General features: G+C 42.2%; 4 protein-coding genes across 5 annotated transcripts in view; all 4 read left to right on the top strand.

Moving 5' to 3' along the window:
* The window catches only part of LOC120817735 (mucin-6), a 35,457-nt gene extending 16,326 nt beyond the window's left edge, over positions 1-19,131 (top strand). The window contains exons 41-43 of one of the 2 annotated variants that reach the window (XM_078101591.1): positions 17,999-18,106; positions 18,509-18,548; positions 18,689-18,759. In XM_078101591.1, the coding sequence (XP_077957717.1) occupies positions 17,999-18,106; positions 18,509-18,548; positions 18,689-18,744 (204 nt within the window). In that variant the 3' untranslated portion in view covers positions 18,745-18,759. The other variant, XM_078101589.1, reaches the window with a different exon arrangement.
* The window catches only part of spg-1c (spiggin type-1C), a 144,218-nt gene that overhangs the window by 99,936 nt on the left and 19,511 nt on the right, over positions 1-24,771 (top strand). The window contains 4 exon segments of the mRNA NM_001267630.1: positions 17,603-17,756; positions 17,840-17,877; positions 17,999-18,106; positions 18,509-18,548. The gene's annotated coding sequence lies outside the window, so the exon portion shown is untranslated.
* spg2 (spiggin2) overlaps positions 1-24,771 on the top strand; it is an 87,599-nt gene that overhangs the window by 52,717 nt on the left and 10,111 nt on the right.
* Positions 12,425-13,882, top strand: LOC144406152 (mucin-2-like). Its single transcript, XM_078100926.1, has 5 exons — positions 12,425-12,544; positions 12,683-12,787; positions 12,904-13,098; positions 13,408-13,480; positions 13,571-13,882. The coding sequence occupies exons 1-5, from the start codon at positions 12,425-12,427 to the stop codon at positions 13,609-13,611; spliced, it is 534 nt and encodes a 177-aa protein (XP_077957052.1). The 3' UTR covers positions 13,612-13,882.

The following is a 24,771-nucleotide window of genomic DNA, read 5'->3' as shown; positions in this document are numbered from 1 at the left end:
ATCACTCCTACTCATGCAACAACATTGTGTCCTAGTTCTGGCACTTTTTAACAAACATAAAAAAAACGGTACAATGATATCTAGTCATTTAATGGTATTAATTTGGCGGACGGCGGCGGAAGCGGCGGCTACATAGAAAAGTTTCAGGTTATAGGTTATTTGCCAATGTCAGGAGTAGCAGCTACCCGCCTCCTCCTCCAAATCCCATGGCAATGAGAACTTTTTACGACCGGTGATGAAGTAAAAAATACTATTTATTATTCAACTTCACTCTTTAGTATATGTGAATGTGTTCTTATTAAATCATAAGGGGAAAAATATAAACCTATAATGCCCAAATTCCAGAAAAACACTAATTTCTCGGGTTCATTTGACATAATATTGATGTGATTTCCACAGATCAACAGTAATGTGTATAGGGTCAAACTACTCATTACGTCTTTACTTCCCCTCTACCTTAAAGAGAATCATTTCATGGCTTTCTTCAACATTTTATATCTAACAAAGGGAGCACAGAGAGAAAACATTATTTGAGACGGAAACTCTCGGGGCAGCGCTTGGAACTGCAGGCCAATGGTCATATGACAGATGAATATGAAATGTTTAAAGTCATCACAGGCCCCGACCTCGCCGGTGCCGGCCCCGAGACTCCAGGCCCTGACCCCGACGCCTCCAGTCACCGCTCGGAGACTCATGACCCCGACGCCTCCTGTCCCTGCTCCCCTTCCTCGTGGTCCTCTCCCACCCTCCCGTTGGTGATTTGAGGGCCGTTTCGGATCCGGCCCTTGAGGAGGGGGCTATGGCGGGGGCTATGGCGGGGGCTGAGCCGGCGACTCCGGAGGTGTTCCGTGTCCCCGAGCCGGCAACGACTCCACTACTCTTTTACTAACTACTCTTCTGAGGAGGCGTGGACGAGTACCATCGCCGTGGTGCTCTGCCTGCAAAGGCAGTTTCAATAGTCTTCTCTGAAGAGGATGTGAGTCATGAGTACAGCAACAGCTGTAAATAATTTGGGGTTTATTGAATTCTTATCAAAGGCTTGTTACATACAGAAGCATGCAGAGAGCAGAAGCAGGAACATGATTCAACTACAAATGGACTGGGAAAAGGTATTATCATAAGGGAGGAAGCATGGATGGGCCCCCATTCAGATCCCAGACTCTCAACCTACCGCCCCAAATCGTGGCTCTGGTGTTGTATCTTATCGAGTCACACCTCCGCGTTTACCCGCAGTGAATGATCTAAAACATAAAAAAGTATTTTGACCTTAACATGAAACCTACAATTGCCACTACTCAACATTAATGGAATTGGCAATCCCACACTTCAGCAGTAGAATTTATGGCAGTACAATATCCACACAGGCACATTTCTCCGATTTAAATCATCAAAAAGAAATATTGCATTAATAAGAGACATTTATATACATGTTTATGGACAGAAACATTTTATTTTCATGTTGAATTAACAGAATTACCCAGATGTTCTTTCTGACTGAACTTCTGATTAGCCTCATTTTGATCTCTTTCATAATTTCTAGAGTTTTTGTGTTTTCTCAAGAAAATCAATTCCCCATTTCAATGACCACAGTCCTACATCTGTTTTACAACATGTTTCACCTTCATACCATCTTTCCACAGGACCCATCATCTACCTATAGTTTGACCAAAATTAAACATTGTACTTTTAGCTATCTAGAATGTCAATAAAGTTTATCACCAATTACGGGGAAGATGTAACATTAGTAAATTAAGTCATGTTTCCATGTGAAAAGAAATATTGAAACCACATCAAAATGAATTCACCTGATTGAATCAGCTCATCAAATGACATGTCTGTTACTTAAGTTGTATAATGTGTTGTATTAGCTTAGTTTAGACATATTAAGCTAAAAAACATTTCTTGGTTGTTCTGTATGTCAGAAGTTCTCCTTTCAACTCAATAAAAAGAACTCAACTCAACTTAAAAAGAAAATACATCTTTTTTTCAGAAGGCAATTTAATTAAAGCTAAATCATATGTGCCACACTGTGCCGCACTGATGGCATATAATAGAGTTAAAACACACCGAAGCCCCATCACTGTTGGACATGCAATGGTCGTGCATGTAAACAGCATAACCTGCATGGACTGTCAGGGTTATGCGTCTGCACATGCTCTGCTAAAGCCGCTGCCCCCCCACCACCCACTATGCTGCAGCGGCTCATATGCGCTCTACAGGCACGTTCCTGGTTTCAAAACTTCGCCAATCACTCCTAATAGCTTGTTGAAGCATCCCAGCATCATCAACTTAATTCAAAACGAGAAGAAAATGCGTATTCTGACCAGCTGTAAGCTCTCGTTGAACTTCCACTTAGTTCATGTCCTATACATTCTGTTAATGTACAAACGTCTGCTGTCTTACTGTATTACATTCAGTATTACTGAATCTTACAGACACAAACCACACTGATGGCATACAGTTAAAGTTAAAACACTCAACGAAGCCCCATTATTAATGGACATGTCTGAAATCCGGTCATCATAGCCGACAAGCCGAAGTTGGATTGGGGCGCTCGCTCCTTCTGCGCGATGCACACTCCCAAGCTTGAATCTAGAATCGATTGCTCTTCCTTGGGTTCCCGGATGTTGCGATTGAATTTTTGCGGTTGAATTTTTTGCAGTTGAATATTTTAACGTCGAATTTTTCATGGTTGAATTTTTTGCAGTTGAATATATCAACATTGACAAACATTCAGATACATGATTTCAATGTATAAATATTCAGTTCTAGAAATTCAATCACCTTTTTCTTTCAAAATCCGATGACACAGATTTACTTCCATACTGTACAGAATAAACTGGAGCCAGAGACTACTATTGTCACAACCGTACAATGGCCCTGAACCCAAATGCACAACACAACAATCAAAGTTTATTAACAAAAAGGCAGCAAATGACTAGTGTTGTTACCTGCGACCCTCCTGCTTCGAAGCTTGTGTCGAAATATGAACCAGTGCCAGGCGAAGCAAATGTATTGGTGCTTGGTTCGTTCGCTGCTGATCACGTGATCAGTGACGTCCGAAGCTTCGGTCAGACAGATTCAGATGGGCTCGAAACCGGCTACGGGCTTGTTGGTTTGATACAGTCAAAGTCAGTGTTGTTTTTGCACTTTTGGATGCAGACCACCAGTTCAAGTGCATACATGTCGGGGACTTTGGCTGAACATCTGATGGTGGGGTGTATGCAGGGTCAGATTTGGGGATGGAAATGGAGGGAAACGCACTACACGTACCTCCTAGTACCTCTCTGCCTGGTGCTGCTCACCTTGGGAATGTACCACATGTCATGGTGAGTGACGCAGCTGAAACCCTACTTAATGCGACCCTACCCAGGACAGAACCTCATCCACACGAAGATGATTTTCAATTACAGACTCTCGAGGGCAAGGATGGTAGTTGAAAATGCCTTTGGCATTCTGCCGTCACGTTGGATTTTCAATCGAAGGATTAACCTTCACCCCAAAAATGTGGACACTTGTTGTGGCAGCATGAATCCTGCACAATTTCCTCCTTGCCCCAACGGAAAATGTTCAACTGTTGGAAGAAGCAGCAGAACTGGAGAGACTCATGGCAACAGCGAGGAACATGGGGGGAAACAGGCAAGAGAAGCCTGTGCTATCAGGGAGAGCTTTGCCACTTCAACTCGCCCGAGGGCAGTATGTCATGGCAGGACAGAATGGTGTAATAAAACATATCATTACTGACTTAAACTGGTATATTTGGATTGTGTGTATGCATTTAGTGTTTTTTTTTTCCTGGTGTGAAGTATTTAACTGTAATAAAGTTTTTTGTGAATTGATTTGTATTGAATAATCATTGGTTTGCTAACTCCATGTCAGCGCCATCATTTACCAGTGTGAACCATCCACACAATAAAATAAACTTACAGTACATACAGTAAACTACAAAGATTAAACTTATTTTTTTCCACTCTTATGTCAAACACAATATTGAAGAAATGGCTAAATTACATACATCTTACAAACATACACACACATATATGTGTGTGTATATATAAATAAATGAATATCTTATTCTTATATTTAAAGCTTAACTCAAATTTAAAATATGTCATTACATAACATAATACCTGTAAATAAAGTTCTTCATGCAAATCAAACAATCTTGCAATGGCTAATTAATTCAAAGTTTTAATGGGTTTTTACATGTATAGTCATATAATTCTTCATTACAAGTACATGACTAAAGTCACCGGGAGCTGCAGGCACTAAGCGATACAAGACAAATACGGATAATCGCTTCTGGATTTGAACTTGGGCGGACAGTCTGTAGATGGACTCTAGCTGTCTGACAGTTCATGACTGGATAGTTCCTTATGGATGGAGAGCGAGTAGAAGACTGATTTTTAAAACATAAATTATTCTTATGTTTTATCATAAATGTGTTTTATACAGTTATCCCTGGTCTTTTTGTGTCCTGGGCATTCTAAAATTTAAGAGGGGCCATACGGCTGACACTAACTTGTAACATTAGGGAGGTCAGAGTAAAGGTGTTAACCATAAAGTAGTCACAAAATAAAAATAACACTTTATAGAAACTAATCAAATCACAGCAAACAAGGGGACTAAAACAAACCACACCATACAACAAATACATGCATGATGGCTGCTCTATCACCGTCACTCCCTTCAACACAGCAGAAAGCCCCACAAGAAAATGAAACTGAATCATGCAAATGGCTTAATAAAAAGCCTATTCTTAAGAATTAATTCGGTATTCTTAAGAATTAATTCTTAAAGAATTATATAGAAGAAGTATAATTCTTTAAGAATTATATTATAATTCTTAATAATTATTATTTGGGGGAACATATCGGGCTGCCAATTTATTGAAATATTTAAACTCTCAAACTCATTTCCAATCATACGGATCCACGAGTAATCACTTCAGAAAGTGTGTATTTTAGAAAACATTGTTGAATTGTAGTTTTTTTAAACACAAAACTATTTTTTTTTAACCGAAGTAAATTTGTCTTGGAGACATACAGAGTTAGCTGATGAGAAATACAAACAATAACATAGAGCATACATACAGTACATCGACAGACTCGCGCCAGCCAACAGAACATTTCACACTGCCCGTCGTAGAACACACCTGTAGTCTAGTGTGTTAGTAAGATGAACAAATACATTAAAAATAAATAATAAAATCTGCATTGCATGGGTTAGGCTCTGGCTAGCTTGCTATTTAGGGCTTCAATGGACAAGGGGATAAAGGACTTCTTAAAGCGGTTTACCCTGCACTGGGGGACTCTGAAGCATCTGCTTGGGGGAAGAAACTGGTATTCAAGGTGGAGGAAATGGGTGGGGTCTGGGCCTGTCTGATGATGGTTTCATTAAAGACAGCCTGCAGTGTGGGATGCTGTCTGACCCCCATGATTATCATGGCTCTTTTTGTTACCCGGGTCGTCTTGGCTTTCAGCTTCACACCGAGGTTACTAAACCAGAATGAGATGCTGTTAGATGCTAGAACAGACATTTACTACATGAACACAGCATGTCGAAAGGTTTGTATAACCCAGATATTTGTCAGAGTCAACCCATGTCATATTCTGCTTATGGATAACCACTGGTGAGTGGCCTTCAATGGATTTGGGGTTGAATACCATCTCCTCTGTTTTTTGGAGATTGAGGATGAAGTGTTTGCTGCACCACTCAACAATGTCCGGAATCTCGCGTTTGTATACAGCTGTATCAGACATGACATCCAGAACGGCTGTATCATCAGGAAACGTTACCATGTAATCGTTACCAGTACTGCATACTGACGCAATCCTGGTGGCACTGGTGTTGATGGTCCAGGATTCAGACAAGGTCTTGTTCACTCTGACCTGCTGAGTACAGTTGGTGAGGAATATGTGATACCACTCATCTGCAAGGCAGAATTCTACCGGCTCGAACTTGCTGTCTTTGTGCAGGTTGCTGTGCTCTCCACTCTCCATTTGATGGCTGTGTTTGAACAGCCCAACAATCTCCCTCCATTTAGCCAGGACGTTGTCCAAACCCCTATTTTTTAGGGACACAGTGGTAGTCCTCTGCAGACTGTGTGCTGTGGTAGATGTTGTTGAGATGTTGAGATGGTTGATGGTTGATGATAGCCAGAAAACCAAACCAGAAAAGAGCTTCCATCCATCCATCCATCGTCAAACCACTTATCCTGTACACAGGGTCGCGGGGGGGCTGGAGTCCATCCCAGCCAACTTCGGGCGATAGACAGGGTACACCCTGGATTGGTCGCCAGCCAATCGCAGGGATACACAGAGACAAACAACCATTCACACTCACATTCACACATCTACGGGCAATTTAGAGTCCCCAAATAACCTGATCCCCAGAGCATTTCTTTGGACTGTGGGAGGAAGCCGGAGAACCCGGAGAGAACCCACGCAGAGAACATGCAGACTCCACACAGAAAGGCCACTGGGCGGAAACGAACCCAGGACCTTCTTGCTGTGAGGCAACAGTGCTAACCACCACGCCACCGTGCCACCCATGAAAAGAGCTTCCCCTCTTTTAAAAAAAATACACTTTATATTTTACCCATTATGTGTGGTGGGTGACTCAAATATTTACAGGTTGTTCTCATTTCTGGCAGATCACAATGGGTTTTAAATGAATATGTCAAGTTCAATGTTTAATTTGATTTTCTGTCTATTTCCAGTTTCCTAGTATATTGTGTGAATGAGGACGGGCGGGGCGGTGCCATTTCTTTTAGGAATAACACTGCATATATAAGCAATGTGGTGGGTTGTTTGTTTCAACTGCTCTCCTGCAGCATCAGGCAACATGACAACCCAGCGATGGATTCTGGCATTCTGCCTTTTACTGGCCTCAGGTATTTCCACCGCAAAATGATGAAGATGCAATATTTAAACTCTTGCCAATCTGAAAATGACTTGTTGTTTTTCGTGATGTGTTCACGAGATACCTTATATCTATACTATACCATCAAAAATACTTTTGTTAGTTTCCCTGAGTGTTACCATACAAATCTAAAATATGCACACAAAATATATCAGTTCTCAGTAGTTGACACTGACAAAAAAAACATATCTTCTGATTATGAACAACTTTTGTTCATTTAAAATAGAGGTAGTTGCGATTTCTAGTCTTTGCTTACACATACAAATACTTTGTCTGGTAAAACAATATCTACCATGTTAGTAAGTATTTATGTTATTCATAAATTTCCCTCATAATTCATGTTTACTTGCACCCTGACACTGTATTCTTCTTCTAGTTTTTGGCACAGTGGAATTGTTCAAGACCAAGGAAATTCTGACTTGTGAGTACGAACCAATCAATATGTTATACTAAGTACTGGCTACATTGTTTTGGGTTTTATGAAACACATGCTGTTTCATTGTTTGGCTCTTGCATTTCTCTCATTTATTGTCTTACTGTTCCTTTTGTGATCACATTTTTGCTAGTTGCTAGATGCTTTTTGCAAAACAAACCAAACAAAAAGCAACTAGAACTGATCGTTGCAATGTGTAGGGTTATATGGACATGGTAGATAAACATAATTTCGCATTTGCTGTTTAGACGTGAAATAAGAGTTGAGCATTTGGCTTATTGCGTTGAAAAGACACTGTAAAAAATTGTATTTTTCATTCAATGGTAGTATTCCTTACACTGGGTAAGGAAGATCGAGTACACATTGACCCAAACATTTAAATCAAAATTCCAAAGTAAATTCATTTACCTATTTCTTAATTTCTGACCTCACATTTGTCCTTATTGTTTAACATTATTTGTTGAATTGTGATCAGACACTTGCAGGACATTTGGCAGCGGGATCGTCCAGCCTTTTAAGGGGGAGAGTTACTATGTTCGGTCCGACTGCCCGTTTAAACTCACAAGCTTCAACGTCAACCGCGAGGAATATTCTGTCACCATACGGCGAGGTCACAACGGGCTGTTGGTCCAAGTCGAGATCATCATTAACAAAGTCACGCCCCTTTGCGGAATGGCTACATCCTGGTGCAGAACAAAAGGTTTGAGCAATGCAAAATAGACTATTTAATCATTCATCACATGACTTTTTCCAAAACGGACAGCTCTTAAAATGAGATAGACATTTCACAACGCTTTATTTTTTTTCATTTCACCTGCCTAATGCCACCAATCCCATGTGATTATTAGCTTTGAGTCTGGGATACTGTATTATCAGTGTTTTGTAAAATGAGTTAATACACTGAGTCAAGCTGTTACCGAGTTATCAGGTATAGGGACTTATTTCAGGGAGGTGGAAACTGTAATAGTTCACCTATTCTGTCTTTAATTAAAAAACAAATACCTGTTTTACGTCAAGTGGTGGTCATAATTGGTCAAAAGAATTTATTTGTTGATAAAATCTATTTTCTCTGTATTTTTATTGTTATCCAATGGTCCATTGTTTGGATTTCCTCCTCCACTCCTCTTCTTCTGGCAAAAATGCACATTTTACACAACTACAATTATTTTAAAACTTCAGCTAGTTTGTGGAGATTTTTGCACAATTATTTTGTCCTAAAAGTAAGAGTAGCATGTTGATTAGCTGACGACATTCCACTCCGATGCTAGCTAAAATAAGAAATTTCTCTTCTTCCTTTAGATGTTTAAAAGTTGTCATACATTATCCATCCATCCATCCATCTTCAACCGCTTATCCGGGGTCGGGTCGCGGGGGCAACAGCTCCAGCAGGGGACCCCAAACTTCCCTTTCCCGGGCCACATCTACCAGCTCTGACTGGGGGATCCCAAGGCGTTCCCAGGCCAGTGCAGAGATATAATCTCTCCACCTAGTCCTGGGTCTTCCCCGGGGCCTCTTCCCAGCTGGCCGTGCCTGAAACACCTCCCTAGGGAGGCGCCCAGGGGGCATCCTCACCAGATGCCCAAACCACCTCAACTGGCTCCTTTCGACGCAAAGGAGCAGCGGCTCTACTCCGAGCTCCTCGCGAATGGCTGAACTTCTCACCCTATCCCTAAGGGAGACGCCAGCCACTCTCCTGAGGAAACCCATTTCGGCCGCTTGTACCCGTGACCTAGTTCTTTCGGTCATGACCCATCCTTCATGACCATAGGTGAGGGTAGGAACGAGGATTGACCGGTAGATCGAGAGCTTTGCCTTCCGGCTCAGCTCTCTTTTCGTCACAACGGTGCGGTAAAGCGAGTGCAATACCGCCCCCGCTGCTCCGATTCTCCGGCCAAACTCACACTCCATCTTCCCCTCACTCGTGAACAAGACCCCGAGGTACTTGAACTCCTTCACTTGGGGTAAGGACACATTCCCTACCTGGAGTAGGCAATCCATCGGTTTCCTGCTGAGAACCATGGCCTCAGATTTAGAGGTGCTAATCCTCATCCCGACCGCTTCACACTCGACTGCGAAACGCTCTAGTGAGAGTTGGAGGTCACAGACGGAAGATGCCATCAGGACCACATCATCTGCAAAAAGCAGCGATGAGATCCGCAGCCCCCCGAACTGTAGACCCTCCTCCCCCCGACTACGCCTCGATATCCTGTCCATGAAGACCACAAACAAGATTGGTGACAAGGCGCAGCCCTGGCGAAGGCCAACCCCCACCGGAAACGCCTTCGACTTACTGCCGAGCACCCGAACACAGCTCTCGCTTTGGGCGTACAAGGATTGGATGGCCCCAAGCAAGGACCCCCTCACCCCGTACTCCCGCAGCACCTCCCACAGTATCTCTCGGGGGACCCGGTCATACGCCTTCTCCAAGTCCACAAAACACATGTAGACTGGTTGAGCATACTCCCAAGCCCCCTCTATGATCCTGGAAAGAGTGAAGAGCTGGTCCGTTGTTCCACGACCAGGACGAAAACCGCATTGTTCCTCTTCAATCCTTGGTTCGACTATCGGCCGAACCCTCCTTTCCAGCACCTTAGAGTAGACTTTACCCGGGAGGCTGAGTAGTGTGATACCCCTGTAATTGGCACACACTCTCTGGTCCCCCTTTTTGAAGAGGGGTACCACCACCCCGATCTGCCACTCTTTTGGCACTGTCCCAGACTTCCACGCAATGTTGAAGAGGCGTGTCATCCAAGACAACCCCCCAACACCCATTGCTTTTAGCATCTCTGGACGGATCTCATCAATCCCCGGGGCTTTGCCACTGCGGAGTTGTTTGACTACCTCAGTGACTTCCACCAGGCTAATTGACGATGATCCCTCCTCCGCCTCCAGCTCCGCCTCCACCAAAGAGGGCGTAGTAGTTGGGTTCAGGAGTTCCTCAAAGTGTTCCTTCCACCGCCCGATAACCTCCTCAGTTGCGGTCAACAGGGTCCCATCCTTACTGTACACAGCTTGGATGGTTCCCCGTTTCCCCCTCCTGAGGTGCCGGATGGTCTTCCAAAAACACTTTGGTGCCGACCGAAAGTCCTTCTCCATAGTTACCCCGAACTCCTCCCATACTCGCTGCTTTGCCTCCATCACGGCAGAGGCTGCTGCCCTTCGAGCCTGTCGGTACACTGCAACTGCCTCTGGAGTCCCACCGGATATCATAACCCGGAAGGCCTCCTTCTTCAGTCGGACGGATTCCCTGACCACCGGTGTCCACCACGGAGTTCGAGGGTTACCGCCCCTTGATGCACCTAAGACCTTGAGGCCACAACTCACCGCCGCGGCTTCAGCAATGGAGGTTTTGAACATAGACCACTCTGGTTCAATGTCCCCTACCTCCACAGGAATGTAAGAGAAGCTCCGCCGGAGGTGTGAGTTGAAAATCTTTTGGACCGGGGCCTCCTCCAGACGTTCCCAGTTCACCCTCACTACACGCTTGGGTTTACCGGGTCTGTCCCGAGTCTTCCCCCATCCTCTGACCCAGCTCACAACCAGATGGTGATCAGTTGACAGCTCTGCCCCTCTCTTTACCCGAGTGTCCAGAACATGCGGCCTCAGATCAGACGATACGATTACAAAATCGATCATTGATCTTTGGCCTAGGGTGCTCTGGTACCACGTACACTTATGAACATCCTTATGTTCGAACATGGTGTTTGTTATGGACAATCCGTGACTAGCACAGAAGTCCAGTAACAAACACCCGCTCGGGTTCAGATCAGGTAGGCCATTCCTCCCAATCACGCCTCTCCAGTTATCTCCATCGTCGCCCACGTGCGCATTGAAGTCTCCCAGTAGGACTATGGAGTCCCCTACAGGAGCCCCATGCAGGACTCCATTCAGGGTCTCCAAAAAGGCCGAATACTCTGAGCTGCTGTTTGGTGCATATGGACAGACAACAGTCAGAGTTTTCCCCCCCACCACCCGAAGGCGTAGGGAGGCGACCCTTTTGTCCACTGGGGTAAACTCCAATGTAGCAGCACTCAGCCGGGGACTTATGAGTATCCCCACACCCGCCTGGCGCCTCACACCATGGGCCACTCCGGAGTAGAATAGAGTCCACCCCCTATCCAGGAGTTTGGTTCCAGAGCCGAGGCTGTGCGTTGAGGTAAGCCCCACCAGATCCAACTGATAACGCTCCACCTCCCGCACAAGCTCCGGCTCCTTCCCCCCCAGAGAGGTTACGTTCCACGTCCCCAGAGCCAGCATCTGCCGCCCAGGTCTGTTCCGTCTAGACCCCCCACTGTCACTGCCACCCTTGTAGCAGCGCACCCGACCCCATCGGTTTCCTCCACAGGTGGTGAGCCCATGGGGAGTAGAGTGTTGGGCTGCCGCGTCACTCCTTCGGGCTGTGCCCGGCCGGGCTCCGCGGTAAACCCGGCCACCAGACGCTCGCTGTCGGACCCTCCATCTGGGCCTGGCTCCAAATGGGGGCCCCGGGCTTCCTCCGGGCCGGGTAACTCCTTCCCTCTTCCGTTTTTTCATGGGGGTCTTGAACCATTCTTAGTCTGGCCCCTCGCCTGAGACCACTTTGCCAAGGGTAACCCTACCAGGAGCACAAGGCTCCCGACAACACAGCCCTCAGGTTCATAGGGACACACAAACCTCTCCACCACGATAAGGTGACGGTTCCCAGAGAGGTGTGATACATTATATTTATTGGATTGTTACAGGTACTGTAACATACAGTGATGTCATCCTTTTATTCATAGATTCATCAGAGTTTGGCGGGATAGGACCCTTTGATCAAATAAGTGGGAGTTACCATGTTTTACAGTTGCTGGTAACTTGCTGTCCTGCTTTAAATGCTTTACCCCTGAACACACAGGTTCAATCATCGAGTGAAACACAGTTCCCATGGTGATCTTCATACTGGTGATCTGGACAGTAAAAGCCACTTTTACAGGTCTCCCTGGTACCCTGCCAATCACAGCAAATGAAGAAATTTTGTTATTAGAAAGTGTTTTATAGACGACAATAAAAAACTGTGTTTGAATTTGGGTTAACATTGAGGATACAATGAACATGTACATCAGGGATTCCCTGGGACAGTGCCAAGTCTACGGAAATGGACACTACCAGACCTTTGACTCCAAATGGTTCCGCTTTTCTGGACAATGTCTGTACACACTTGTGCAGGTAAGACCAAACAAGAGAGTATGAAATCCACTCACGCTCATATGTGTTTGCAATGCATCGCCAAATGCTGAAGGGCTTCTTTATTTATAAACAGAATTTGCCAAATTTGTATTAACTTTTAAACTCTTCTTGCTTCAGGATTCCTGTGACATGAGAAGAGGCACGTTCTCTATCAGAGTGGAGAGTGTCCCCTGCTGTGAGGAGGTGCTCACCTGCTCTCGCAACATCATCCTTCAGCTGAAGGTGGATTTTTTAGTTTCTATTTTACAAATACATCAATCAATAAAAGTCTAGTTACTTGTTTATCAACGCATTTATTCTCGTAACCCAAGGTCTACTCTTTTTTTTTACCTAAAAAGGGCCAAGTCACCCTGACGCTGAGAGACATGCAGGTGACCGTGAGCCTCCATGAAGGCTGGACTGGGCAGGATGATTCACTTTACTCAATACACACTTTGGGACTTTACATTGTAATGTCAGTGCCAAGCAAAGGGATAACTCTCATCTGGGACAAACACACCCGGATCACCGTAGAGCTGGCGGGTTCGTGGAAGGTGAGTGAAGAGGATTTTAAAACCAAGCCATTTATTTACATCAGTTTGATGCTTTTGATTAGACAAAATAATAAAATGGGGGGGGGGACATCTTCTAAAGACTGAATTGAATTTGAAACCAACATTTTATACGGTTACTCAATGTCTTCTTCTGCAGTTATTTAGCACAAATCAACTCAAATTTATATCAGACTGCATATGAATCAGAATTACGGACTTTGGAAAAATCAAGACTCCAGCAGTTACTTAAATTTTGTTTGGTACTTTTTCAGAACTTCCACATTTACTTTCTAACCATCTCTCCTACAGAACCGAGTGTGTGGCCTCTGTGGGAATTTTGACTCCAATGAGATGAATGATCTAAGTATAAGTGGTTCATCAGGTAGATAGGTGTTTTCTATGTTTGTTGTTTCATAAAGGACTTTTACATTTTTTGGTGGTCGACTTAACACCCAACAAATATGTTTTCTTGTGTCCAGTCCAATGGCATTTGGCAACTGCTGGAAAGTCTAAATACCTCCTTGCTCTAATGTGACGACTGATATATTTCCATGTGAACGCAACTCCTACTGCGCAGCCTGGGCCCAGCAGCGCTGTTTGATCCTTACAGGGGAAACATTCAGTGAATGCCACTTAAAAGAATGCATGTTATAGATTTAGCACAAACAACGTCAGGTGTTAGACTGCTAAATATTTTATAAATTTCCATATCCCAATCTGTCCTAACATGAAACCATATTTACAAAAAAAGATTCTCACAGATATCCCTAAAATGTGTAGATACAAACTCCAATCCCCAGGTGGATCCAGATCCCTACTACGATGCCTGTGTGCAGGGGTCTTGCTCCTGTGAGTCAGACGGGAAGTTCCTCGGCTTCTGCACAGCTGTGGCTGAAAATCAATTTCTTATATAGTTTGTTAGAATCTTACAAACTTCATAAACAATATATAATGTTTTATCCATTTAGTCGTGTTTCTTAGTGATTATGCAGAGACCTGACAAAGTGTAAGACTTACATAAAGTAATCAACTTTTGTAATCAATTAATCTGTTGAAAATTTTCATAATTATTACTTTACCTGTTTAGAAAACATGAACTATAACGGTGCATTTCTGTAAAAGTTTAACTTGTGATCTGGCACTACGAAGCCTCACAAGCTGGAAGGTAACCAAACATTCCCATTTCTATACAATTAACCACATTTAATTCTTATTCATGGTAAGATGCAAACTGAAAACATTTCATTTCTACAAACAACCATCACAATCTAGATCAAATCAAAGTTTTTTTTCTATTCAAAGCATAAGATAACAATAGCACTCATATTCAGACACATTTTGTTTATTTTTGGAAAAGGCTGCTACCCAAGATGTACAGAGAAGAAGCCTTTTTAAAAAGATTAACATTATTCGAATGGGGTCATTCTTAATAAATATATATATAGACTGTTTCAAAATACATCAATGTACAGTATTTCTATTGTAATAATTTCATTACTCATTTTGTTGACAACTGGATGTTGTTTCTCACTTTCCTACTTAATTATTTTCAGCCGCTGTGGAAATGGAGCCATGAACTGTGGTAATTATCAATTATATTGATCAACCACTGCCTTTACTATTTCATGTGTGTAATATTGGTTCCAGGGAACTATGGAATAGTTGTATGACTTTGCTTTTTAAATGGTTTACAGTTTGTACCAAAACAGAAACTGTTTTCAAAATGCCAGACCTCAATTCCACCTCTTCTCCGACAGACCCTTCATCGTCCACCACTCCAACATCCAGCACTCCCACCGCTTCTGATTCAACAACCAGGGATGTGACTCGAACACACCACACTCACACCGCTTCTGATTCAACAACCAGGGATGTGACTCGAACGCACCACACTCACACCGCTTCTGATTCAACAACCAGGGATGTGACTCCAACATCCCATACTCACACCTCTACTGATTCCACAACCGACAGTGCGTGCCATCTACTTGTGCTGCACAATGTACCATTGTTTCAGTTATCCATGCCACCAGTTCCTTAAATCACCAAAGATATGATTTTTGACTTTCTTCACCCGTTTCTTGCTCATCAAATCACCAGATTGCCAGTGTTTTGACCCGAAGAATTATAAAATCGGGCACTGCGGTGAGACCTGGACAGAAGATTGCTTCAAAAAGACCTGTATAGGTGGGCTGATAGAGTTGAGTCCAGTGGTTTGCCCAGTGATGGAATTTCCGGACTGCCCCAGAGACAAGTTCACAAAAGTCTTGGATGGATGCTGTGAAACACTTAAGTGTGACTGTAAGTTTATCCTTGTGCGCTTTTCCCCTACTTTTTCCTTATTTTGTGTTTAACATGGCCTCTATGCCTCTATATATTTATTTGTGATTGTTTATTGTGTGTGATTAGTAAAGGTTTTTTACATCAGAGTACATCAAGTGCTGCTCCTTAGAACAGTATCAATTATCTTCCTCCCAATTCCCTACACCAGAGGTGAGGTCAAAGGTCAATACACACATTCAGCTACCCACAGGAGCTCTCTTACGCTGGGCATTGATTCATTCACAGCACGATTCATGCAAATACGCCAGCACAGGCACTAGCCAATCAGATCGCATTCATGCTCACGTCTAAAGAGCGCAAAGCTCAAAAATAAAAGACAGCGGACCAAACTCTGTAGGGGGTCCCAGTTTGGGGGACCTTGGCCTGAAAAACGTCAGACCCATGCCCTACACGTATCTTTCCTATAAATACCACGCTCTGTGAGGCTGTACTTAAGGATATGGATTGGACCTAAATACCAAAGCCAGCATGCCAACATGCTCACAAAGACAAATACAGTTAAGAGAGGATGGGAATGTTTTGCAAGTGGTTGGGAAATATGTTTAGTTTTTGACAAATTCCAATGCTGACCACAGGATGGCACTAAAGTAATAGTTAACAGATCACCAAGTTTAATCCAGTGTCCCAAATATTCTTTTTGCTTTGTTTTCATATCTACTAAAACCCCTTTACCTTTCTAGGTCGTTGTGAGATATATGGGGACTCACACTACACCACTTTCCGAGGTGTTAATTTTGATTTCCTGACTGAATGCACCAACATCCTGGTGAAGGAGATATCATCACATCCTAGTTTGCACATTTCTGTGGAAAACGAAAACTGTGTAGAAGGCAGGCATTTCTTCTGTGCAAAAAGCATCACCGTGAAATATCAAGGATCTAAAGCTGTACTGAGTATCCATCCAGACTTCTCTGTAGTAAAGGTGGGATAAAATAAAACTTCATTCATAATATGTCATGCCCCATTATATATTGGCTATTTTGGTAATACAATGTAAAAAAATCATCTTCTGTGAGTGTGTTTTTACTTCAAGGCTTTACTATATAAGGAATCTGGTTTGATAATGATTTAATCTACCCTAGGTCACTCTGAACGGCCTGGTCGTACAGCCACCATTGCAGGCGGCTGTGTTTAGGTTTGAGAGCACGATGGACACGGTGACAATCTACATGCCAGAGATCCGCTCTTATGTCTTCCTCAGTCAGTCCCATAACTTGGTGGTCAGTTTGGCCATGGAGTACCTCCACGGAAAAACCCAGGGACAATGTGGTGGGTAGTGTATTGAAAAGGACTACCTTCTAGTATGGTTAACTGCATGTTGATTTGTTTAATACAATACACACATATATTTGTGTGTATATATATATATATATATATATATTCTTATATTATAGTCTGTCAATTTCAAACAATGTCCAATGTCCACTGTTTTTGTCACACTTCATGTCATATGCTCAAGGCCCAATGTGTAGTCTTTACTTAAGAGCTCTCTTTGTGACTAATGCAAACATGTAGTGGAAACCAGCCAGTTTCACTTGTAATAGCGTAGTTACTGATGTAAGCAGTCACCTGTAACACCGTAGCAACCTCCAAGAAACTGCCAACAAGTGACGCTGCAACCTGTTAGGAGCAACTTAGCAAATACATACTCATCTTGATGGTGTTTAACCACGTTTGTTTGTCTTTGTTTCCTCAGAGCATTTTCGAAATGCATCAAGCACTTAAGGCGTAAAAAGAAGATCTGCGTGTATGGTTCCTGCGATATTGACCGTTGCTCTAAAGCGCGCTGCAAAGGAGTGCATGAAAGCTGGTGTCTGTATTGACTGGAGAGCACTGACTAATGGAAAATGCAGTATGTATCTTTTATCCATTTTAGATTGTCATTAAAGAAAAAGCCACACATATTCATATATATCAAGTTATTTTTGGCCTTCCAATAGTAATGTTCTGAGTTCTGAGTGTGAGTAAAATATCCTGAAAGACACCTACACCGAGACGTTTGGTCCCTTTACTAGTGTTAATGTGGAGTTTGTGTACTGTCCCTTAGATTGTAAAGGACCCCTCGGTGAGCCCAAACAGGTGAGTATCATTGTCTTATCAGTGATGAAACAGTATTATTCCCGATGGGACTTTAGCTTTAAAAAGTATGTCTGCGTTTCAGCCTGGTGACGTCTGGGAGTCCGGCTGTCACATTTGTAAATGTAACAAAGAGACTGGAAAAGAGGAGTGTCATCTTAAACCTCTTGAGACAGAACCGAGTTGTGGCCCAGACTCTGTACTGGTAAACAAACCTTGCTGTGGTGAACAGATGTGTGGTAAGCAATTGTGGTAATTTTTTGACACATCTTTTTTCTCACGTGAATATTTGAAATAATCGCACATCGTTATTCTCTTTCAGTTAAGAAGACATGCAAATTTGGTAGAAGAACATACCAGGTACGTTGATCTTTTCTAGTCTGTGTCTCTGGCGAATGAAAGCGGTTTTGTTTCCCTCTCTCATTTGAAATGAATCTTTGTACTGTATAGCGTCTTGTTGTGATGTCATTTTTGTGTTTAGGTGGGAGAATCTTGGTCAGATGACTCCAGTCCCTGTCAATCATATTATTGCACTTTGGAGGGAATTCAAACTACAATCCGAGAATGTCCCAGAGTCCATTGTCATCCGGTACTGCACAACCCCTCCTCTTATTCGACAGAAATACCTCAAGCATTACTGCAATTACTTTTCTCCTGAGCATTGTTTTATAATGAACGAAAAAACAGTTGTATTTACTAGTTTTGTCAAATTATTTTGGATTACGTCTATGTCGGTAAATATTGGTATTAAAAAGAAAAATGAATGAAAAATGGCTGGATACCCAAATAAAAAAGAAGAGATTTTTCCATCCACAAATATGTATATATACGCACACCCAATACATATATGTATATATATATACTCCTGACTAGAGAAATAAAATATTTACACTTTAAAAGCTGAAACACTATAGGTAACTAATAGTTAGGTACTAAACAATAGCTACAACAACCAACATTTAACCTTGAGATCTTATTTTGTATTCAACAGTACAGATTGATATGGGACGACCACAAATGCTGCAAAACATGTAAGTAAAGTTCAAAAAGTAGTTTGACAAAAGTATTAGTCATTTACAATTTCAATATGTAAAAGATTGATTCATAGATGCTTTACTTCCAATCAACAAACTGCCTCTCTTATTAGCATTCTCTCATTCTCTCACTCCAGGTAACAACACATGTGCGTACCTTGTTTTCTCTTCTCTTTCTTTCCTTCCCTTCTAATCTTCCTTTTCACTTTGATACCACAGCATAAAGGTAGGCCGTGAACTGAGGGTGCATGCACAAAACAATTGCTGTCAGGAGAAGACCTCGGAGACGAAAACGCTCTCCGCGATATGCTACCACCCTGTGACCAACAGAAGAGAGGAAAAAACGTTCACATACAAGCACATCACCTCTTGTGAGTGCAAATTGTGTAACACACAACACTGAACAAATGTTGTTAGCACAGTTTCCATCCTGTTCCCGTTTGATTTTCAAATCAAAATATAAAGTACTCACATTTTTTGAGTGCATTCATTAATAATCAAAATTTCTCATTTGATTTCTTTTGCAAAGCAATTTCTTGATCTGCTCAAATAAAAGCTTTTCATTTTCTGCTCACACAGATTTGTCTTGTGTCTTGTTTTGCTGCATTATTAAACCCAATTTCAGTAGCAAGGATTACACCTTCAACTATAAGGGTTTTACAAATTAAGTTGTGGGGAGTTTCATTACGTGTTCCGCAGTACCACCTGGGAAAGACAACCCCTCACTAGGCCCCTTGCTTCTTTAGACAATATCAACCGTCATACATAACTTTGAGTTCAGAATAACGCTACAGCATTTGGAGTTTACCACAGCTTATCCACGAGACATAACAACATCTATAATTGTAGTGTATTGTGAAGAATTTTTAATGAACACCTTTAGGTTTGGTAATGTTTTATAAGGCATCCATCCATCCATCAATCGTCAAACCGCTTATTCGGCACACAGGGTCACTCTGGAGTGGGCTGGGTCGGGCTGGAGTCCATCCCAACCAAGTTTGGGCGAGAGACAAGGTACACCCTGGATTGGTCGCCAGCCAATCGGAGGGCTAACACAGAAACATACAACCATTCACACTCACATTCACACACCTACGGGCAATTTAGAGTCCCCAATTAACCTGATCCCCAGTGCATGTCTTTGGAGAGTGGGAGGAAGCAAGAGAACCCGGAGAGATCCCACGCAGACACGGGGAGAACATGCAGACTCCACAGGCCACTGGGCGGAGTCAAACCCAGGAACTTCTTGCGGCGAGGCGACAGAGCTAACCACCACACCACCGTGCCTGTTTTATAAGGCATCTTCCATTCAATTCACATCATTTTTTATTGCCCAAAATTGCGAATTAGTGAGGAGTAAGCTAGTTGTATGGCAGGACCACTGCAGGGACAACAACCACCAGATATGACCACCACTCACAGAAACATGTGGGGAGGTTAAAGGACAAATACTTAAGGAAAGGGTAATGTTGGTTTATGATGACAGAATCAGTAAACATGTGATTTAAAATAATAGTTATTATAGCAGCAGCAATTGTCTGCAGGGCTATGGCAGGAAGCAGGAACATGGTCCCAGATAGAACTATAATTCATGAAAACCTGTGAGGCGAGAAAGTCCAAATACTCCATACTAATTTGGTGACAACGCACTAAATAGGTATGGCGGTGTTGTTTGTGGAGGTAAGGAGATTCTGGTCGCGGTCTGGTAGCGGAATTACTCCAAAATATTTCACTGGACTTTGAAAATATCGATAGTCTCTTTGGGGTTATTTTAGCTAGGCTGGACAATGCCAGAATGTTGGGTTTGGCCACGTGGAGAATCTATTTGATTGAATATTTTTGCTTGTGATTCAGACATTGACTTTAGTGGGTTTTGCGTTTGGTTTTGTCATCCAATAAATAGTTTTGGATTTTAACTGAAACCATCTATTCAGCTTTATTTTAATGACAGACCTCAATACAGAGGCCTGCCTGACCAGGCAGAATGGTCACAGATTTCTCTATATGCAGTATATGTTCGAATGTCACTGCTTGTTTACTGGATGTCACAGTTCTGCTCCCATACACTCTGCCTCATTCACATAATTAGCTTGTTCAGCCACACCATCAGTTCACCATCAGCTCAATCACTCTGACGTGCCCACTCGTCTGCACCTATTGATCTCAGTATTTAAACCCCAGTCACTCAAACATTTGATGTCTGGTGGTTTTCTGCATTCGTGTCAGACTTTAATAAGAGGACTGCCGAGGGAATTTAAAACAAACCTTAAAAAAAATTTGGAAACATGTTTTAAACTTCTGGAAAAGTCTATATATAGATATATGTATATATCACTGATATGTTAACACACATGTGTTAACATATCAGTGAAAATCTTTTAACACATGCTACATGCTTTCACTAAGCAAATGTCAAAACTAAGTTAATACAACATTATCATACAGCTTAGATTAACAGACATGGGATGTGATGAGATGAATCCATTGGGTGATGTTTTATTTGGTTTCAATGTTTTTCCTGGGATATCACACGCGTAATGTCACTGTTACCGCTACCACAATTGTTCAGCGTTTTGAACACGTCAGTGATTTATGCCCAAACTGCCTATGTTTAATTCCCGTTTTTGATTCCGCAGTGTGTTCTGTAATATCAGTAAAGTAAAATGAGCTAATTTACTAACGTTACATACAGTACAATGTATTTGCGATACTTAACTTTATTTACATTGCCTTATGTTGACCCGATGATAGTGCTTAATAAAAAGGTTAGCCAATCACCAAAGTTATTTCAGTTCAGAATATTGTCAATATGACAACATACTAATTTAACATTTTCTGTCACGCAGGGAGCTCGTGAGGAGAACTCGGACGCAGAGTAGAGGTTCACCTGACAAGCTTTTATTTACCAACAAAAATACACAGGGAAATCCCTGGAAACAAAAATCTCCTCCGAAGAGGGATGAATGGGGAAATGCTCTGGCTAAACTAATAGAGCTGGGCAATACTAATTGACAGGAAGCAAAAACTCTCTTAGCGAGGAAAGGAGAAAAAAACCAAGTAGAACTAAAAATGCTTTGATTGAACTGATTTAAGAGCTGAATAGTAGAAAGGAATTTATATTTTATCATTATTACCAGTTATAACTTTTTCATTAGTCTATATTGTCTGTAATCAATTGTTCATTTAAAAATACTGTGATCTTTGACCTCGACAGCAATAACAATCGAGCAATAACTCCATTGTCCATTGCACTCCCTTGACCATTAGACAATGGAGTGCAATTGGCGCTGCATTAATCCCCAAATCATCCTTTCGTACACACAGACAAACTAACAGTAACATACATGCTCCTTTACTCAAAAAAAAAAAAAAAAACAGTCTGTTTTCCTTAGACATAGTGCATCTGACAAGGTGCCATGGGACCTGAGCTTTCTGCAGATGGCTCTCAATAAGCTCTATTAATAGTCTGTTGCTGCTTACCACCCCCCTTCTCACCTCCCACTCCACTCCCCTCCCCTCCCCTCCCTACTGCCACTACCCTGCACTCGAAGGCAGCCATGACCTGGCTGTGATACCTGGATACCTGTGCCTGTGACAATCAATTAATGGGTAACTCTACGAAGAGGCACCACACTGTGGTCGCTTGGATAAATTCTCGAACTGATAAGGGTTGTTCTCTTTCTACAAGACATCCACAGATGAGAGCAATTTAAGAAAGGACAATACCACAACACTTCAAAGCACAGTTCACACAACTTTAAAGGAAGACATTTCCCTAGTGTTTCCAAATATTAAAGTTTACTGTAATGGAACATCATCAGAGGGTGGAAATCTGAGATCCAGATCATCACTGATATCTCATCAACTGCTCTGTAGTGTAGTTTGGCCAAATTCAATACATATCCATTAAGAAGCTTTTGAAGCTTTTGTTGTTGTCGGCCCAACCCATGCCAGAACCCCCCCTCCCCCCTCAAGGGCCGGATTCTAGATGGCCCTCAGAACACCAAAGGGGGGGTGAGAGAGGAGCACGGGACGGGGCCTTAGTCGGGGAGCCAGGACTGGAGGCGTCGGGGGAGCGAGTCAAGGAGCAGGGACTGGAGCAGTCGGGGAGCGAGTCGAGGAACGAGTCGGGGAGCGAGGCGGGGAGCGAGGCGGGGAGCGAGTCGGGGAACGGCGACTGGAGTAGTCGGGCGAACGAGCTGGGGGGCCAGGACTGGAAGAGGTGAACGAGTCAAGGAGCTGGGACTGGAGGAGTCGGGGGAACGAGCCAGGGATCCGGGACTCGAGGAGTCGGGAAGCCAGAACTGGAGGCGTCGGGGGGGCGAGCTGGGGGACACCAACTGGGGGTCGGAGGTCGCTGGGACCCGCCAACATCTTCTCCTGATGCTGGCGGACCCAATCTAACCGCCTAGGTCCCAGCTGGTCTCCCCTGGAGTTCTTCTGATGTTTAACTCTACAACAGCAATATTACAGTTAGCTTAAACAATTCCTTGAATAGTTGACTATCAAACAGTCGACTATCTAAACAGTTCCCTAAGCCAAAGCTCATGTCTTAACATTGAAATATGATTGGCTTATTTATTGAAAAGACTTCAAAAAACTCCAAAAAGGTAATGTGAGTGAACGCATTCTGCATAGCTGCCGCCTTGAGGTGTGACATGGTTGTAAATCTGTGCATGTGCAAGAAATGAATATGTGGAAACTGTCACACAAAATGGAGAATCAACACAGAGTGATAATGACTCATGATTGAGCGCAGTTGAGATGGTGGGCATGGGAATGGGAAATGCTTGTATGTATAGTGTATATGTATATGTCAACGTAAATAAGTGTGTGTGTACATGGTGTCATAGCAAAAACATGATGGCTTCTTTATCTTGATAATCCTCTTAAAAACATGAATTCAAATGAAATGTGTTACCGTTTCCTTCATGTCCTTTCCTACAGGTACAGTACACTCTGTGCTAGATGAAAAGCTTGTGTTTCTGTGAGAAAGTAAAAACAGGCAGAACTGTTTTTTAGTAAATGATCAAATATCCTGTCCATGTTGTACTAACAGAACTTTCTGTACTTCACTTTGAGTTATAACAAGTTATTTTACCTAAATCTGGTGAAAAGTCAGCTGAGTACAATGTTTTATATAACCACTCCATATCACAGTTTTCGGAATAAACAATACCAGTCATTTATACAGTAGTCTACTTCTAACTTCTACACAAGCTATAAGTTGTAACTCAATATTTAAATTTACTGGATGTGGGTTTGCGTTATAGAAGTAGAATATTTACATGGAAATGCATCCATGTAGCTCCAGACTACGTCTTTAAACATAACTTCAAATTGTCCCTCAATTCTGAATTTAATAAATTACTATTTACTCTCTGGTTCATGCCATTTACCAACCCTGATGTTTTCATTGATCCATTTGTCTTCTCTTCAGACATAAAGCATTATCTGGTTCCCAGAACCAGAAATAAGTTCTCCCTATTTTTACAAAATACTCTTTATATTTTACCAATTATGTGTGAAGTGGATGACTCAAGTTGTTGCTATTTCTGGCAGATCACATTGGGTTTTAAATAAACAAGTTTAGTTTAATGTTTAATCAGATTTCTTCTTACAATTTCTAGATTCGTAGAAAATTATTTGAATGAGTTTAGACATTTTTTTTTAGGAATGACACTGCACATATAACCCATGTGGTGTTTTTTTTGTTTCAACTGCTCTCCTGCAGCATCAGGCAGCATGACAACCCAGCGATGGATTCTTGTATTCATCTTTTCACTGGCCTCAGGTATTTCAACCGCAAAATTATGGAAATCAATATTATATATGAATATAATATTTTATGTCTTGCCAGTTCATAAACTTAGATTTAGTTTTTTTGTGAGGTTTCCACTAGATGAGTATAATTACCATAATAAGTAATTCTCATGCTACTTATATTTACAATACTATCAAAATTACAATTTTAATCCAAAAAATGTATTCATTAACTGCTGTGACTGGTTACATCTACATCTAAAATATGGTCACAAAACATATGATGGCCTAAAAAAATGATGACACTATTATAGATAAAATCGTTGACACTGACAAGAGAAATGTCTCCAAATTCTGAGTATTTTTACTTTTTGAAGTTGAAGTAGATAATCATTTTAATTAGTAGACATTTTCAAACTAGCACTTGAATGTTCAGTATTTTTCATAATTCATGTTT

Source organism: Gasterosteus aculeatus, chromosome 4 (genome assembly GCF_964276395.1).
Source record: "Gasterosteus aculeatus chromosome 4, fGasAcu3.hap1.1, whole genome shotgun sequence".
NCBI classification, from domain to species: domain Eukaryota; kingdom Metazoa; phylum Chordata; class Actinopteri; order Perciformes; family Gasterosteidae; genus Gasterosteus; species Gasterosteus aculeatus.
Note: the sequence above shows the minus strand (reverse complement) of the source record. Positions and strands in the feature narration are given on the sequence as shown.

Excerpts from the sequence above, each read along its gene's own strand:
- LOC144406152 (XM_078100926.1), top strand. The coding sequence starts at position 12,425 with ATGAACATGTACATCAGGGATTCCCTGGGACAGTGCCAAGTCTACGGA. Across the intron at positions 12,788-12,903 it reads ACATCATCCTTCAGCTGAAG|GGCCAAGTCACCCTGACGCT; the intron begins GTGGATTTTTTA and ends TTACCTAAAAAG. Across the intron at positions 13,099-13,407 it reads AGCTGGCGGGTTCGTGGAAG|AACCGAGTGTGTGGCCTCTG; the intron begins GTGAGTGAAGAG and ends TCTCTCCTACAG.